Source organism: Trichechus manatus, unplaced genomic scaffold (assembly GCF_000243295.1).
Source record: "Trichechus manatus latirostris isolate Lorelei unplaced genomic scaffold, TriManLat1.0 scaffold00055, whole genome shotgun sequence".
Classification (NCBI taxonomy): domain Eukaryota; kingdom Metazoa; phylum Chordata; class Mammalia; order Sirenia; family Trichechidae; genus Trichechus; species Trichechus manatus.
In genome coordinates, this window is record NW_004443991.1 from 2309601 (window position 1) to 2327508 (window position 17908).

General features: G+C 37.5%; 1 protein-coding gene across 1 annotated transcript in view; it reads right to left on the minus strand.

Moving 5' to 3' along the window:
- Nucleotides 1-17908, minus strand: part of IMPG2 (interphotoreceptor matrix proteoglycan 2) — a 151786-nt gene that overhangs the window by 26420 nt on the left and 107458 nt on the right. Inside the window, exons 10-11 of the mRNA XM_023732866.1 lie at nucleotides 15218-15462; nucleotides 12255-12340 (exon numbers count right to left, since the gene is read on the minus strand). Of these exons, the coding sequence (XP_023588634.1) occupies nucleotides 12255-12340; nucleotides 15218-15462 (331 nt within the window). The remainder of the gene's footprint in view (nucleotides 1-12254; nucleotides 12341-15217; nucleotides 15463-17908) is intronic.

Genomic DNA, 17908 nt, shown 5'->3' on the forward strand with positions numbered 1-17908 from the left:
AAGTTGTAGATATCATAACCAGAGAACTGTCTGAAATTTGAGCTATGATTTTACAAAATAGAACAGCATTAGATTTCCTGTTAGTCTCTTACAAAACAGTTTGTGCCTCAATAGATAAATGTTGCTGTATTTATATTAATACTCAATCTGAGGTTTTGAAGAATGTAGTTGCTGTTGAGGCACATGAAAAGCAGTTACTGATGCTGTTTATGTAGAGACAAACACCTCATGAGATTTCTTTCCTTGGTTCAAAGACCTTAGGGTCATGGTTTCATTGGCTATTTCAGGCAATTGGCCCAATATAATTGTTAGTGTTTCTGTTTTATTTCCTAGTTTGCTATATGGTGCCTGGGATCTTAAAAACCAGTGTCCAATTACCATTTATTGAGCATTTTTGATAAAAGATTCTATAACCAGATCATGATCCAAAGGAAAAAATGATGAGAGAGTTGTATATAATTCTCCTGGAATCTAGATTTCTGGCTTTCAGGGAGGTTGAGGCAACCCACACGAGATATTTGCCTTTGGGTGTCCTCTTGAACCCTGAGCTTTGAGAAAAAAACTGGTTCCTGAAGATACTTTGAGTCAAACAATGGTCCAGATAAACTAGTAAGACCATTTTGTTCTGGGTATTGAGCTTTTTTTTTGAAGAATTTAGTCTGTTTTAGGAAACTAACTTCAAAGATCAGACAGATTTATGTTTAGGGTAAATTAGTAATTATTTTTTAATCAGTCTTTAAGACAATGTCGTATGAAATACCTGTGTAATGTTTGTAATCAAACTGTCACCCTCTTACAATGCAGAAAATTATGTATCTTAAAGAAACCAGGTTCTCAGAGGAGATTGACCTCATGGCTCAGACTCCATTTTGTCTTTGGTTCCATTTCTGGTTCTGAGAAAGTGACTCATGACTGTTACTAAGTAAACCAAGGAGGGGCAGCTTGCCCTTGGGAAGAACACTTAGTAAGTTTTAAACAGACTAACTGAAGACCTCCTACAGGAAAGGTCCATCCTGCAGTATCTTGCTAATCATTAGTTCTCTAATGAAAACTTGCCACATGTAAATTTTTCTATATTTTCTGTTTCTTCTAGACAAACTTTGTGTGCTCCTTATGGATATATGTTTCTGTGTAGATATGTTTCTAATTTAGATGATTCCTTTCCAACTGATTGTGAATTTGTGTAAGCAATCTCTTGTTTAGATTCCTGACGAATGCATAGACAATGCACTTCAGAAACTTTAGGATTATCTTTAAGTATTCATAGTAACAATACTAGTAAATATTGAAAAGGTGATGTTAAAATTGTAAAATGAAAGTCAGAAGAAAACTCATTGGTCCAACACTCGGGGTATCGTTGGTAGCTTTAATTCCTACTTATGGTATATCTGAGTTGGAGAAATCTTTAAGAAAATTTGTCAGTCACTATGGGACAAATAACAGATGAGATATAAGCATAAAAGTGATCTCTGATCTCATAAACCAAGATGACATGAGCTAACAAAATAACCTTAGATTTTTTTTATTAGTCCAAGAAAGCGTAGTCTGTGCTGTAGACAAGATATACATAGAATTAGACAGCAAGCTACTTCATTACACATTGTCACACCCTTACAAACACCAGATCTATTTGGTTGGTTGCCATCAGGAATAAGTACATGGGCTAGATCACTACTGCAAGGGATAGTAATATTCTTAGTCTACATCCTGATAGTATTAGGCATAATAAAATTTATCCTCTATTGTCTTACACACCTAAAAGGCAAAAGAAGGCCTCAGGCTAAAATGTTGATGTACATTGAGTCTGCTCACTCCGGCAATGCCATTGATGAGAACATCGCTCTTACTTAATAATCTGGTGAAGAAGCAGATGGTATCCGGTGGAAAACCAGCACCATAAGTTTAAAGAGCCTACAATGGCTGCCATCTAGGAGCTTGACTAAGTCCAGGTATTGATCATCAATGTGTTACTTCCAATCTCCGATCAAAAGGAGGGAATGATTTAGAAAATAATATTTGGAATCATTATTCCCTGATCGTGAGCATGGAGGAATGTGACCCAGCTGGGGCTGGGCTCTCACAGACTCACAAAGACACATCAACTGGGCCCTGAGATAAGACAACAGATGGGACAATCTCAGAAATTATCTTAAGGAGGTTTTCACAAAAGGGCAATAAAACCTAACCCAAAGGACTTCTCACCTTTTGTCTTTTTCTATTAACATTTAGTGAATAGGAATTTGTTGGACCAATGAAGACCCTCCTGACTTTCGTAACTGAAACCCGTACCAATGATTGTTAAGATGTTTCAAAATGTAAGATTATAATTTCTAGCCAATCAGTGAAAAAGTGACGCTTTCAATGATCCTACCCATTTTGTGATATTGATATATACTGATGATTCTTTAACCTTCCTTGGACTTGGGCAGACCTGTCTGTGGCAGCATGCTTGTCCGTTTTCCCATTCTTGCCTATTCTGTAATATTCTTTGGACTCGGGCAGACATGGCTGTGGCAGCATGCTTGTCCGTTTTCCCATTCTTGCCTATTCTGTGATATTCTTTGGACTCAGGCAGACATGGCTGTGGCAGCATGCTTGTCCACTTCCCACTTTTGTCCTTTTGAATATATGCCAAATAAAACTTTCTTTTTACTTTATAAGAAAAAAAATGTGGTCTGATTGCCTTGAATGAATAGCAAGACCTATGAAATGGCATCACACTTACAAAATACAAATTTCACTTTCTAGTGACTTTTGACTAATGTAGCACTTCTTGTCTTAAAATTTAGCTTCAGGAATAGAAAAGTACAATCCTCCAACATGCCAATTATTTTATTTTATGAAGAGTAGTCTATGTAAAATTATTTAATGATGATGCTAATAAGTAAAATGGCCATGTCATTTGGCAGAAGTTTATACATCTCAGCCTATGCAGAGCTATGAATAACAAAGAATAAGAAGTGTCATGCACATAACGGAATTCATAAAATATTTCCTAGGTATATGAAAGCTTCAAAAGGAGAATAGAAAAAGAGTAACCATTCTCAAATTTAAATGGACATTAGAATCACATGGAAGTTTTACAAACAAACAAAACAAAAAAACCATAATCAGGCCCCACACACCAGGGATTCTGATGTTATTGGTCTGGGGTAGGACCTAGACATTGGTCTCCAGTAGTGGATACAGCCTGATCATATTCTCTGTACACTAGTCCAACCTGGGTTTCTAATACACATTTTTAGTTGTTGAATGGTTATATGTCTCATAAATTAGAAACTTTAAGAAATTCCCTACATTTATATACATACCAGAAGACTAGAATTTGTGGAATAGTTATGAACAAAGTGAAGCCCATATAAACTAAGAGTAAGGAACCCTGAATATAACCTCCTCCCCCCTCCTCTGTTATGTTTGTTAGTTGCCATTTGGTCAATTCCATATCAGGGGTGGTGGATTTTCACTGACATACGCTCTCAAGCCTAATATACTTTTTGAAGAAAAACACACAATTTTAGGTACTGACTAGAGTTCAGTCTATGACCATGAAATAAAAAATTAGTTTTTTATGCTGTGCTTCCTCTTGTCTCTCCATCAAGAGTCTGTATGAGGAAGCTTTGAACAGTACACTCTGCCAATCACAGGAGAGGGAACATGAGGGAAGAAAGCACCATGCATGTCATAAGTTATCCCTTCCTCTAGTGACAAATGCACTGGAAAGATAATAATAATAGAAGGTCATTGGCTAAGTGTAGAGACACCCTTGGTTTCATCCCTTATTTTAAATTAAAAGCCGTCTGTCAAGTAAACTCATTTACTCTTTTGGAACTCAGTTACACCAGTATTCATATTTTAAGTGGGCCACCCTGCTGGTTATTCTTTATTTGCCACTAAGACCTCAGACCCTTCTCTTCCCTGCTCTGTGTCCTGAGATGCTGACCCCTGTGAACTGCATCACCCATGCTCCCTTGCCAGCTGTTTTCTGTTTGAGTTTGGCCAATGGGAGGCACAAGCAGAAGATCAAATAGCAGGAGAGAAAGGTTGGGATATTTCTCCCCTGCTCACCCCCAGCTTCAATAATGTGTCTCTAACATTAGCTAGGTCCCTCCACAATTACAGATTCAGCTCTTATTGGGTTCTAGAAATAGCATATCCTCCCCTTGCATCTATAATACGAGGGAAGGTAATAGCTTCCCACTATTGCTAGTTTCTGTGTACCGCAGCATCCTTCTTTTGCTCCCCTAACCCTGCCAACACTTCTATCAGTAGATCGTTCATCCAGGAATCTCCATTTGAACCATCTAGGTGATTCTGTTACTATTGTTGCCCTGGCTGAGCTATGCTATACAAATGTCCCCTCACTTGATAATGCAATGCAATTAAAAATCCATAAAAATTTGATTCATTCCTGTCAAAAGGTGATTAGATAATTTGTAATAAAATGAAAATGTCCCTCAAAGAAGGAATCAGAATCAATAAAAAAAAAAATGAACAAAAAATGGCATCATTCTGGTTAAACGTATTTAGAAATGAGGAATCTGGAAAAAAAGAGGAGGGTGATGAAAAGTGGATGGTGCAATGGTAGTAAATAGTTTTGGCAATGTAACTTTGGTCAAAAAGAAAGAAAGAAAAGAAGTAGAAGCAAGACACATCCTAACCTGGGCATGTTAAAATGAAATGTATGAGAGAAAAGTAAGATGTCTGTAAAAGAGGAAGCTGAAGGCCATCCTCTGTTAACTGGCTACAACTGCAAATGAGCTACAGAGAAAGAGAAAGATTTCTGGATAAGAAATAACCTCTTGGGAGAATGTGCATGGTCAGAAGTAAATATGAGGATTATGTGTAAGGCATAAAAGATGATCTAATCAGAGAAAAGACTTCTGGCATATTCTAGTAAATTTTAGTATATTGAGGTATGTAATCACCAGGGGCAGGGTTAATCTTACATAACTCGGTGTAGCAGAGTTGGCTTGTGATCACTGACCCGTGTGCTGGGTGCTCCGACATAACCTAACACCAAATAAACACATTAAGTTGCCTTATATTTCTGCCTAGAAGATCTAAGTTATTCTGGTTCATCAGAAGCCATGATTCAGTTGGAGAAAGTAGGAGTTTGATTCCAGGTAAATGAGAAGACAACAAATTGAGGTCCAGAATACAGAAGGAAAAAAATAAATAAATAAGTAAAAACACCAGTTTTTGTCTTGTCAAAGGCTCAGGTGCTTTATAAGAACATCCTTTGGTTTATAAAAATTTTATGTTGGGCAGGGGGTTCATGTATGTGAACATAAACAAAAACATCAAATGTTAGAACTAGAAGGACTCTTAAGAATCCTGTGGTCCTTCTATTAAAGATAATAAAATCTTCTCCTATTAGAGATAATAAAACCTCCTATTAAAACATAAGGAACTGAGGTTCAAAGAAGTGACATGACAAATGTCACAAAATATAGAGAAAAAATCAGAACTAGAATCTGAGTCTAGAATTCTCAGCCCTAGTGCTTTTTTCACTACACCAGGCTATTCGTTCAGAGATATATATGGATATTCTTAGGACACATGAAGAAAGAATAGGGGAGAAACTAGAGCCAACAGACTTAGCAGTCTATGTTATAGCATGTTAGCACATGTCGACAGATCTACAAGACCTGGGGTGAATACACAGGAGATGCGGAGAACTGAGGGGATTTTCTAATATTTAAAGGTCGGTTATACGGAATTTTCATTGTGTATAGGCAGTTCCTGGGTTACAAACGCCTGACTTATATACAAGCCATAGTTACAAACCAACTCCCATAAAGCCTATTATATTAAAAATTTGAGGTACCTACAATGGTTTGTAATAACAAAAGGGTGCTACTTTGCAACGCACATCAAAATATTATTATTACTGCATTATTATGTTAAGGATGTTTTAGTGTGTCTGGAAGTGTTTCTTTCATTTTTTTATGCATAGAAAAGCGCACTATACACTATATACTAGGACAAACATTTAACTGACATTAGATACGAACCGCACCTAAAACGTACAAATTCGACTTAAAGGCAGATTTAGGCATGGAACTCGTTTGTAATCCGGGGACTGCCTGTATAAAGAAAAATTTCTTTCCTTCCTCTTTCTTTTTCTAGTACCTAAAATGATAAATGTATTCATGGAAAAGCAATAGTGTCACTTGCTCAATACCAAGCTCTGCTCCTTATAAAACTAGTTACTATGATGATGATCATAACATACCAGTGAATTCACTTTTTTTCTCTTAATAATCTAAAACCACTTCTAGAGATGTGTTAAAGCTACCCAGGCTCCTAGCTGAAGCAAGCATATTTACATTCCTGCAAATTCTAAATGTTCTTTTTTTTTTTTTTAAATTCCAAGTCATATGGCTTAAAGCCCTTTAGCCTATGCATAAGAAATTGAGTTTTATCGGACAGAGCATATGACCTGACACACATTAGGAAAGCAGCTAAATCCTCAATTAAAAGAAACATCTCAAACAACATATCCTATTCCAATATATCTATCAGCCAAATTCCTTTTCATTTCATAAAAATTCAAAGTAAAACAAGTTATAATTTTTAATAATAAAGTCAAGTCACAAATAGGCTACATAAAATGTGAAACTAAACAACTTGATTTTTTTAAATAAAGAAGGAAGACGATTTATTCCAAATAAATACCCTCCTTTTAAAAAATGGCATAGCAATGAAGCTTTCTCATACATTATGAAAGGTGAATACCATACATGCCAGGAATAGCACTTCATCATTTATTTTTGTACGAATAGATGTTCCCATAGTAACAAATTTAACTCATGAATTCTTCTTTTAGTTCAGTAGAGTTTAATAACAATTTTGATATTATACTGGCCAGTTTCACTTCTACTAATGCCAATTTAAAAGTTTTTTGGGGCTATAGAAAGTATACTGTGCGACAAGTGATTTTCCAAGTGTGGATGCCAGGAATGTGTCAAATTCAATATCCTAATATTCAACCTCTAAAATAATTTTTTAAAACCTGGCTTTAAAAAAAAAAAAAAAAAACTCACCTCTATAGTAGAGTTGACTCTTGTTAACAATATATAAACAAACCAAAAAAAAAGTAATAACCAAACACTTCAAATTGATGATTATTTCCATGTCTTATTGTCATCCACTAACATTTCCATGTCTCCTGAAATTCTTGATGAATGCCCTACAGTCACCACTCTTTTAAAAAGTAAAGAATTAGCTTAACTGCAAATGCAACTACTTAATAGTGAGCCCAGCTTGTCAGTGCTTGCCTCTCATTAAAGGGCAGCCATGGTTGAGCTCTAGCCACTTTCTCCCACAAGGAAATGTAAACCCAGTGGTACCAGGTCTTTCTGGTTTTCAATAGAAGCTGTGAATCAATATTTTTATGCAAAATTTTACCAATTTTAAAATACTAGCTCATTTTTTAAAATTTGGCCCAAAGGTGCATGTCTGTAGCTGGATGCATCTTGCTGCCTCCAGCTTGTAACCTCTGGCTTGTACAGAAATTCCTGTCTTTACACTATGACTCTGGAATATCATCACAAATCTTCTGCGGTCAGAGAAGGCCCAGGCTGAGCATGATTAGAAGGAATGGAGGCTTGTGGTGTCATGTTTGCAGAGAACCACCACTCCCTGCCGCTGTACCCTAGATGGACTTATATGAAAGTGTCTACGTCACCTTGTATGTTTAGAAATCCATCTACTACTACCAACTTCCTGTAGGCAGAAGCCACACCTTGTTCATCTTAGTTTCCCCAGTAGTTGGCACTTATAAAGGACAAAATAAATATATTTGAACAGATGAATAAATGAACAAATAAACAACCAATGACTGTGTTCTCAGATGTCAATCCCCCTCTAACCTTTTTTCCTGATATGGAACTAAATGAAAATATTCTTTCCACTGATTTCACATTTCAAAACTGAGTTGCTCTATAACTGGGTAGAAGAAATGACAATGTGCATTAATGGCGAAATGAGTTTAGGGCAGGCTTCCTAAATTTTCATTGCTGGATTAAAGTCAAGAAACAAATATTTCAATCTTTGACAAGGGCCTAAAGTCCATCAAAAGGGGAAAACACAGTCTTTTTAACAAATGGTGCTGGCAAAACTGGCTGTCCATCTGCAAAAAAATGAAACAGGACCCATACCTAACACCATACACAACGACTAACTCAAAATGGATCAAAGACCTAAATATAAAACCAAAAACTATAAAGATCATAGAAGAAAAAATAGGATCAATGCTAGAAGTTCTAATACACAGCATTAACAGGATACAAACCATAACTAACAACACACAAACTCCAGAAGATAAGCTAGATAACTAGGGTCTTCTAAAAATTAAACACTTACGTTCATCAAAAGACTTCACCAAAAGAGTAAAAAGAGAACCTACAGACTGGAAAAAAAATTTTGGCTCGACAAATCCAACAACGGTCCAATCTCTAAAATCTACAGGAAAATCCAACACCTCTACAACAAAAAGACAAAGAATCCAATTAAAAAATGGGCAAAGGACATGAACAGATACTTCACCAAAGAAAACATTCAAGCAGCTAACAGACACATGAGGAAATGCTTGAGATCACTAGCCATTAGAGAAATGCAAACCCAAACCACAACGAGATACCATCTCACCCCGATATTACAGGCACTAATCAAAAAAACAGAAAATAAATGCTGGAGAGGCCGTGGGGAGATTGGAACACTGATGCTCTGCTGGTGGGAATGCAAAATGGTACAACCATTTTGGAAGATGATATGGCACTTTCTTAGAAAGCTAGAAATAGAAATATCGTATGATCCAGCAATCCCACTCCTAGGAATATACCCTAGACAAATAAGAGCCATCACACGAATAGACATATGCACATTTGTCTTAGTCATCTAGTACTGCTCTAACACAAATACCACAAGTGGATGGCTTTAACAAAGAGAAGTTTATTCTCTCACAGTTCAGTAGGCTACAAGTCCAAATTTAGGACATCAGCTCCAGGAGAAGGCTTTCTCTCTCTGTCAGCTCTGGAGGAAGGTCCTTGTGATGCATCAGTCTTCCTTTGGTCTGGGAGCAACTCAGCACAGGAAACTCAGGTCCAAAGGACGTGCTCTGCTCCCGGCACTGCTTTCTTGGTGGTATGAGGTTCCCATGTGTCTCTGCTCACTTCTCTCTTTTCTTTCTCAAAAGAGACTGGCTTAAGACACTATCCAGTCTTGTATACCTCATCAGTATAACTGCCACTAATCCATCTTATTAGATCATAGTGATTGAATTTACAATACATAAGAAATCACATCAGATTACAAAATGGTACACAATTATATAATACTGGGAATCATGACCCAGCCAAGTTGACAGATATTTTGGGGGGACACAATTCAATCCATGACAACACCCATGTTCACTGCAGCAGTGTTCACAATACGAAAAAGGTGGAAACAACCTAGATGCCCATCAAGAGATGAATGGATAAACAAACTATGGTACATACACACAATGGAGAAATATGCAACGATAAAGAACAATGATGAATCTGCGAAGCATCTCACAACATGGATGAATCTGGAGGGCATTATCCTGAGTGAAGTAAGACAACCACAAAAGGACAAATATTGTATGAGACCACTACTATAAAAACTCATGAAAAGGTTTATGCACAAAAGAAACAATCTTTGATGGTTATGAGGGAGGGGAGGGGTGTGGATGGAAAAACACTAAATAGACAATAGATAAGCGGTAACTTTGATGAAGGGTAAGACAGTACACAATACTGGGAAAGACAGCACAACTTGTCCAAAGCAAGGTCATGGAAGCTCCACAGACACATCTAAACTCTCTGAGGGACCGAATTACTAACAAGCTGGGGGCTGTGGGGACCATGGTCTCGGGGAACATCTAGCGCAATTGGCATAACATAGTTTATAACGAAAATGTTCTACTTTCTACTTTGGTGAGTAGCGTCTGGGGTCTTAAAAGCTTGTGAGCGGCCATCTAAGATACTCCACTGGTCTCACCCCATGAGGAACAAAGGAGAATGAAGAAGACCAAAAGACACAAGAGAAACGACTAATGGACCACAACTACCACGGCCTCCACCAGTCTAAGTCCACACAACTAGATGGTACCCTGCTACCACCACTGACTGCTCTGACAGGTATCATAATAGAGGGACTCAGACAGAGCTGGAGAAAAATATAGAACAAAATTCTAACTCACCAAAAAAAAACAAACCATACTGGTCTGATGGAGACTGGAGAAACCCTGAGAGTATGGCCCCCAGACACCCTTTTAGCTCAGTAATCAAGTCACTCCTGAGGTTCACCCTTCAGCCAAAGATTAGACAGGCCTATAAAATAAAATGAGACTAAATGGGCACACCAGCCCAGGGAAAAGGATGAGAAGGCAGGAAGGGACAGGAAAGCCAGTAATAGGGAACCCAAGGTTGAGAAGAGGACAGTGTTGACATGTCGCAGGGTTGGCAACAAATGTCACAAAACAATATGTGTACTAACTGTTTAATGAGAAGCTAGTTTGTTCTATAAACCTTCATCTAAAGTACAATAAAAATAATAATAAAAATAAAAGAAATATTTCAAAGAGGTTAGACTCAAAAGAAGTTTGGTAAGTAGCATCTGGGGTCTTAAAAGCTTACAACTGTCCATCTAAGATACAACTATTGGTCTCTTTTCATCCAGAGCGAAAAGAAAGTAAAGAAAACCAAAGATTCAAGGGAGCAATTAGTCAAAGGACTAATGGACCACATAGACCACATGAACCACAGCCTACACGATCCAAGACTAGAACAACTAGATGGTACTGACTACTCTGACTGGGATCACAACAGAGGGTCTCGGACAGAACGGGAGAAAAATGTAGAACAAAAAATCAAATTCACAAAAAAGACCAGAGTGGAGGAACCCCAAGACTATGGCCCTAAGACACCTTTCTGACCTGGTACTGAAGCCATTTCCGGAGACTACCTTTCATCCAAACAATAGATAGGCCCATAAAATAAACAATAACACCCAAGAGGAACATGCTTCTTAGAGCAATGAGTTATATGAGATCAAAAGAATAATATCTGCCCAAAAGCAAAGATGAAGAAGGCAGGAAGGGGTAGCAAATCTGGACTAAAGGAAATGAGGAGCCCAGGTTGGAAACTGAGAGAGCTGACACATTGCAGGGAATGCAACCATTGTCGTGGAACACTTTATGTACAACCTATCGAATGGCAAACTAATTTGCTCTGTGAACTTTCACCTAAAGCACAATAAAAAAAAAAAAAAAAGAAAAAGAAAGTAGAAGGAGTGGGGAATGTAGAAGGAGAAGGGAGTCCCCCTCCTATGCTTATGTGATAGTAAAAGATTCATGCGCTCACTGTAGACAAGAAAGTCTCTAGTGTTGTAGTTGTGGCTGTTGTGATTATTGTTGTAATTGCACTTGAGGAAGCTACTTTCTTCTCTACCAGCAGCCCTGCTATACGTGAAGTAGTGAGTAGAGGTGTTAAGAGGGTAGGGGGTACCCAATGGAACAGAGTGGTAAGAACAAAGGAAAAACTCATTCCATGCTATTTCTGTTCAAATGGGTATATTTTCAGTCCAGGTTAAAATGAGGCCTAATTTAAAGTCCCTGTCATTTGTCAGCTATCCTATATTTTTATTCTTTCTTCTCTCCATTTTATATACACTGTTCTATATGCTTTGGGGAGTCCTGGTGGCACAGTGGTTAAGTGTGATGGCTGCTAAGCAAAAGGCTGGCAGTTCAAATCCACCAGCCACTCCTTGGAAATCCTATGGGGTAGTTCTACCCTCTTATACGGTCCCTATTAGTCAGAATCAACGCGACAGCAAACATTTTTTTTCTTTTTTTTTTAATATACTTTGGAATCTAAACTTTTCCTCCATATAATTCTTGAAACAAAAGTCTATACTCTGTACCTATGTAAATTAATATACAGTCTTGGCTATAAAAAACTATTTCTGGGTGACTCTTAAAGAACAACTCAGTGGTCACTTATAGCTTAATTATCACCAAAAACTATGAACCATAAACAAGATTGCTACCATGTGTGGAGTTTGGACCCATGAGCTGACAACTATGAATAACATTCCAGAGATGATGCAAGAGAATATTTAAAATGGGAACAGCTTGGGGAAATTCATTATGCCAAAGTAAGCAGGTGAAGGTACGAAGAGGAGCTTGAAGGCCTGGTTCTAGTCATAAAACATAGAAACACACTTACCAGAATAGATGGTGTGGTTGCCTGAACACTTGAACTTTGGGTGTTCCAAACTGGGTCTTCAGTTTGGGGAAGCAAAACTTCTCTCACTAAGGAAAGAACAATATTGAACATTTCTAGTCAAGACACTAGAGGTGCAGGGACAACTACAAACCAAGTTCATTCTCCTAACAGCTTGAATTTTAGAAGAACAGGAAGGGGAGGCTTAAAAACACTTGCTACTTTATTCAGATATTTTTACTTATATTAGTACTTATATTAATACAACTGTCTGAATTGTAAGAATCCAACATAAAATAAAAATTGTTCCCACTGTTATAGTTACTACACTCCTGTATTATTTCCTTTCCTCTCTCACATCAGTTTTTACTCTTTTCAATATTTATATGAGGCAGTTATTTTAACACTGATTTTTTTTCATTCTAAGTAAGAATGTTGAACTGAAATTTCAACCCGTTTGACTAATGCTAAGAATGGTAGAAAATTATGCAAAATGATTCCCTTTTTGGCAGAAAGTTCTTTTGTAAAATGGACTAGGACACTATTATTTATCAGGATAGCAATATTGAAAAGCAATAAAGGAAAGAGAGTCAGTATTGCTTTTCAATATTGCTATCCCAATTATATAATTTAATTGAACAAAGATTTACTGAATCTTTACTAGTTACTAAAGACTTTGCTGAAATCCAAACTATAAAGATTAATAAAGCCAAGTTTCTCCTCTGGAAGCATGCCCTGTCAGAGAAATAAATACGAATTATAAAACTACATGAGGGCCATATACACAACATATGGAAACACAAAGAAGCAATTAATTTTGCTTGGGGGGAAGAGGAAGTCAACGAAACTTAAAAAGAAGAGATTGCCAGGAAAGTATTCTGGTGTATCGGACCAAAATCAGAGGCAGAATCTTTCTTTATCCCCCTGCTTCCACTGGCCTGACATATAGGAATCAACCAGAAATGTAAAAACTCTTTTTGGTGTATTTTCTAAAACTCTTTTTCAACTGTGTGAACAATCATCTTGTCTTATGTGGAAAATAAGCTCCACGACATCAAGGATGATCATATCTTCTGAGACGCTGACCACGTTACCTAGAAAGCTACAGCCATTCAGAACTGTGAGTTGGCATAGGAATGGATTTTAGGAACAAAATTCTGAGCAATACAAAAATACATCTAATGAAAGTCCAAAGCACACGAATTAGTTGGTGCTGGATATCCTGGAAATTTAAACAGGCTTTTAGAACACCTTTTGGGAAGTAGCTCCATTCTGTTGGTAGCCTCCAGCAGGAAGACCCTGCTATGCTGTTTGTGGATTTAATTTCCTAAACAACCTCACTTTGCCTATTTCATACCTTAATTCTTATGCCATTCTCCCACCACCGTGGTTACTACCTTGGTGCTTGTATTTTCTGTTTAATTTAAGTTCAGTCTCCCTCAGCTCATGACTTCCTAGCTATATCTTTTCTCTGTTGGATCCCAGTATCCAGATTCCTGGAACCTTCTGCCCATATGCTGTCCTTGTGAGTAGCCCCCAGCTAGTCTATATTAGCCTTGCCAAAAGAACTTTAACAAACTGAGATTATTACAAGCCTCTTCTCTTTTCAGTATTTTATCTGGCCCAAGTATTCCAACAAGATTCAACAAAGAAAAATGAGCATGGAAGCCCAGGGTACCTGCCTGCTCCAAAAAACAATGACTCCCTAGTGCTTTAGAACTGATAGCTTTATACCACTATTATCCACTGAAAAGAGTTTCTCCACTTTAAAGTCCTATGTAAGCCATATAAAGTCCAGGCCACTTTGTGGTCCTGTCTTTGCACAGTGTCACATTAAAGAAACATCAGTCCAGCATTCAAAGTTTAATTAAAAACTAATCTAAAGTTTTAGTCCAGGATCTCAAAAAGAAAAAAAAAAAAAATCTTATTTTGGGAGAAGGGAATCATATTACACACAGAAAATTTTTGTTTAAAATTCTTTCTCTTCCTCTCTCCCTCCCTATAGCTCTCTTTGACACACACACAACATATGCACACATATACACACACAACTACCCAAAGATTTTCCTTTCTCTCCTAAAAATTCTCCCCAAACCCGAGCCTAAGAATTCTTAATTCCCTCCCTAAGTATCTCTCTATCTTATCTTTCAAATTGATTCTACTCTCTTCCACCACTAATTTTTTTACCTTTTTCTCTTTGACAGCTCCCATGTTCAGTCACTTCAGTAAAATAAACTCTGCTGGATATTTTTAAAAGCTAAACTACCAATAAGTGAAAAAATCATGGAGATTTCTTCATGAAATAGCAAGTGAGTTAACAGCACACCGCATCCCTGAAGAGCTAAGCTGTTGCATACTAGTAACCAGACTCTTTGCAAGTTTTACTTCCATGTTGACTGGGCCACCCTTTTGACTTTAAATCTAGAGTATTTATTCTCCCATTGATGACCCCATATCCACCTGCTTATTTCGGATCATAACTGCATCTCCACAGCTATCTGATGTCAAACTTCGTATTAGATTCCCTGGTATTCTGCCTGGCACCCATTATCAATTCTTCTTTGATTAAGATCTTCCATCAGCCTTCCTGCTTCTTCTCTTCTGCTCTCTGACTTTTAACCCTTTACCAGCAGACTTGCCTCTGGAGAGTTAATGTCTCAGTTACCTGGGCAGCACTATATAACCTGTTTCAATTCATACTCCCAGGTACAACTTCCTTTTTCTTATACTTTGCTCCCATTTCTCTAAACTGTTTCTAAATGTCATGCTATCTCTCCACTCTCCCCACTCTTTGTGGCCTCTGTCTTCAAATATTCCACAGAGCCTCTGATTAATCTATGCAAAATAGCTGCGTGGCTAAAGCTCCATTGACATTAGGATGGTTCCTATCTCATGCAGACCAGAGAATGCTCAGAACCACATGTACTTTAGGAAAATTACTTTTTGCCAGAGCTTATCAAACTCACCATTGATAAGCTGAAGGGAATCAGGATCTGGATTCAAGGAAGAGTTCCCCCACAAAAAGCTCTGGTGCAGTGTCTCAGCGATATAATCTCTGAAGTTACTAATCGTATAAACAGCAGTGGGCTTATCATCCAATTCCACAAGGCCATGGTTTTCCACTTTGTTGGAGTGAAGGCTAATTAGGTCCCAGGTGGTATTGCTGATGGCCTCACCATTGAAGGTAACTCCGTAATGAACATCTACGCCACTATGGATGAAAAGAGAACAAATTAGGGCCTGCTCAAGTACTTTTGCAATGTCTTAATTTTGTTAGCTGCCTCCATTCAAGAATTCTACCACTGAACCACCACTGCCCCTATTAAGTACTTCAAAGGAAGCACAAATAAAAGAGCTTTGAACCCATGGAGAACAAACATTAGACAGAGGGGGAGGGGGTCTCAAAAAGGCATGGATTCCATCAACATTCTCTGCAGACTGTAGGTAGCTTTTTGCCATCCCCTCCTCCTTCCCAGGGAACAGTGGGTCATAGTTCTAAGAACAAGGAAGGAGTCAGGAGTCCACAGAGAACATGCCTGTGAAATTATCTGAGCATCTTCTACCCCCATGTTCACATCCCTTCTTTCCTCCCTCCTTCAAACTTAACCCCTCCTCTCTTCACAATCAGTCTGCTTCCTTCACTCTATTAGTATTTCTTTTCCTTTATTTAAAAAAAAAAAGGCTCTAGTTAACCTTCTAACTTCTCCCTAAAATGGAAAATCCCCATCTTTTTATTATTGTTATTAGATGAATTATGTACCCTACAAGAGAGAGTGAAGCAATGAAGAAGCTTAATTACTGTGAACTAAAACACAGTTAATTACTGTGGAAGGAAAATTATGAAAAACTTGAAAATAAAGCAAATCAATGATCCCGTGATTTTTAAAAATACCATGCTAGAGTATTTTCTAATATGACAGTTGTCTGAGTCTCTCGGGGGACATACTTTTGTTTGACTGGAGCCCAGAAAATTTACAGTCCTGTAAGGTAGGGCAGTCATAGTTCCATGGTAGAATTCTTGCCTTCCATGCAGGAGACCCACATTCGATTCCTGACCAATGGTACCTCAAGTGCAGCCACCACTCATCTGTCAGTGGAGGCTTGCATGTTGTGATGCTGAACAGATTTCAGTGGAGCTTCCAGACTAAGACAAACTAGGAAGAGAGGCCTGGCAATCTATTTCCAAAAATCAGCTAATGAGAACCCTATGGATCACAACAGTCCAATCTTATTGCGCATGGGGTCGCCATGAGTTGGGGCTGACAACACGGCAGCTAACAATTACAAAAGTTTAAGACTAAATTGTAAAAAACTACTAAGATGTGATTTTTTTTTCTAAGTTTGGTAAGAAAGATAACCCCAAAGTTTGTGATTTCACTACCCTACAGGACAATTGATTCTGTATTTAACTTAGTAATTCTTTCCCAATTAACTATGTAAATTTCTGCTTTACAAACACTCTAGAGACTAGCTCTTCTCATTAATGGGTTGAATAAAACTTTAAAACAAGTGGTAACAAATAACCTTGGGTATTGGGCTTTTTTACTATCCACCTTTCCATTAACAAATAAAGAGAAGATTTCTTGGAATAAAGAGAGGAAGAGGAAAAGAAAAAAATAAGTAGAAACTGATACGTTATTTAACATTTTCTTAGTGGTCATTTTGGAGAAATAACACTAGAAAATAAACTTTTAAAGCCAACAGGTATGTGCCTTCTAGTCTGTAATTCAGATTTTCTCAAAAACTAAAACCTAATATTTTATGAATGCTTACAGTATTACAGGCTTTTTGCATCTAACTTAATTTTCATCTAATTTATTTAATTTCATTAAAATTCACTTAGTTTTTTAGCCAACATCATCCTAAATGGAGAGACTTTGAAAGCATTCCCCTTGAGAACGGGAACCAGAGAAGGATGCCCTTTATCACCACTCTTATTCAACATTGTGCTAGAGGTCCTAACCAGAGCAATTAGGCTAGAAAAAGAAATAAAGGGCATCCAAACTGGCAGGGAAGAAGTCAAAGTATCTCTATTTGCAAATGATATGATCTTATACACAGAAAACCCCAAAGAATTCACAAGAAAACTACTAGAACTAATAAAAGATTTCAGCAAAGTTTCAGGATACTAGACAAACATACAAAAATCAGTTGGATTCCTTTACACTAACAAAGAGAACCTCAAAGAGGAAATCACCAAATCAATACTATTTACAATAGCCCCCAAGAAGATAAAATACCTAGGAATAAATCTAACCAGAGACGTAAAAGATCTACATAATGAAAACTACAAGACACTACTTCAAGAAACCAAAAGAGACCTACATAAGTGGAAAAACATACTTGCTCATGGATAGGTAGACTTAACATAGTGAAAATGTCAATTCTTCCCAAAGTGATCAACAGATACAATGCAATCCCGATCCAAATTCCACTGGCATTTTTTAATGAGATGGAGAAATACATCACCAACTTCATATGGAAAGGCAAGAGACCCCAAATAAGTAAAGCATTACTCAAGAAGAAGAACAAAGTGGAAGACCTCACACTACCTGATTTTAGAAACTATTATATTGCCACGGTAGTCAAAACAGCCTGGTACTGGTACAACAACAGATATATAGACCAATAGAACACAATTGAGAATCCAGACATAA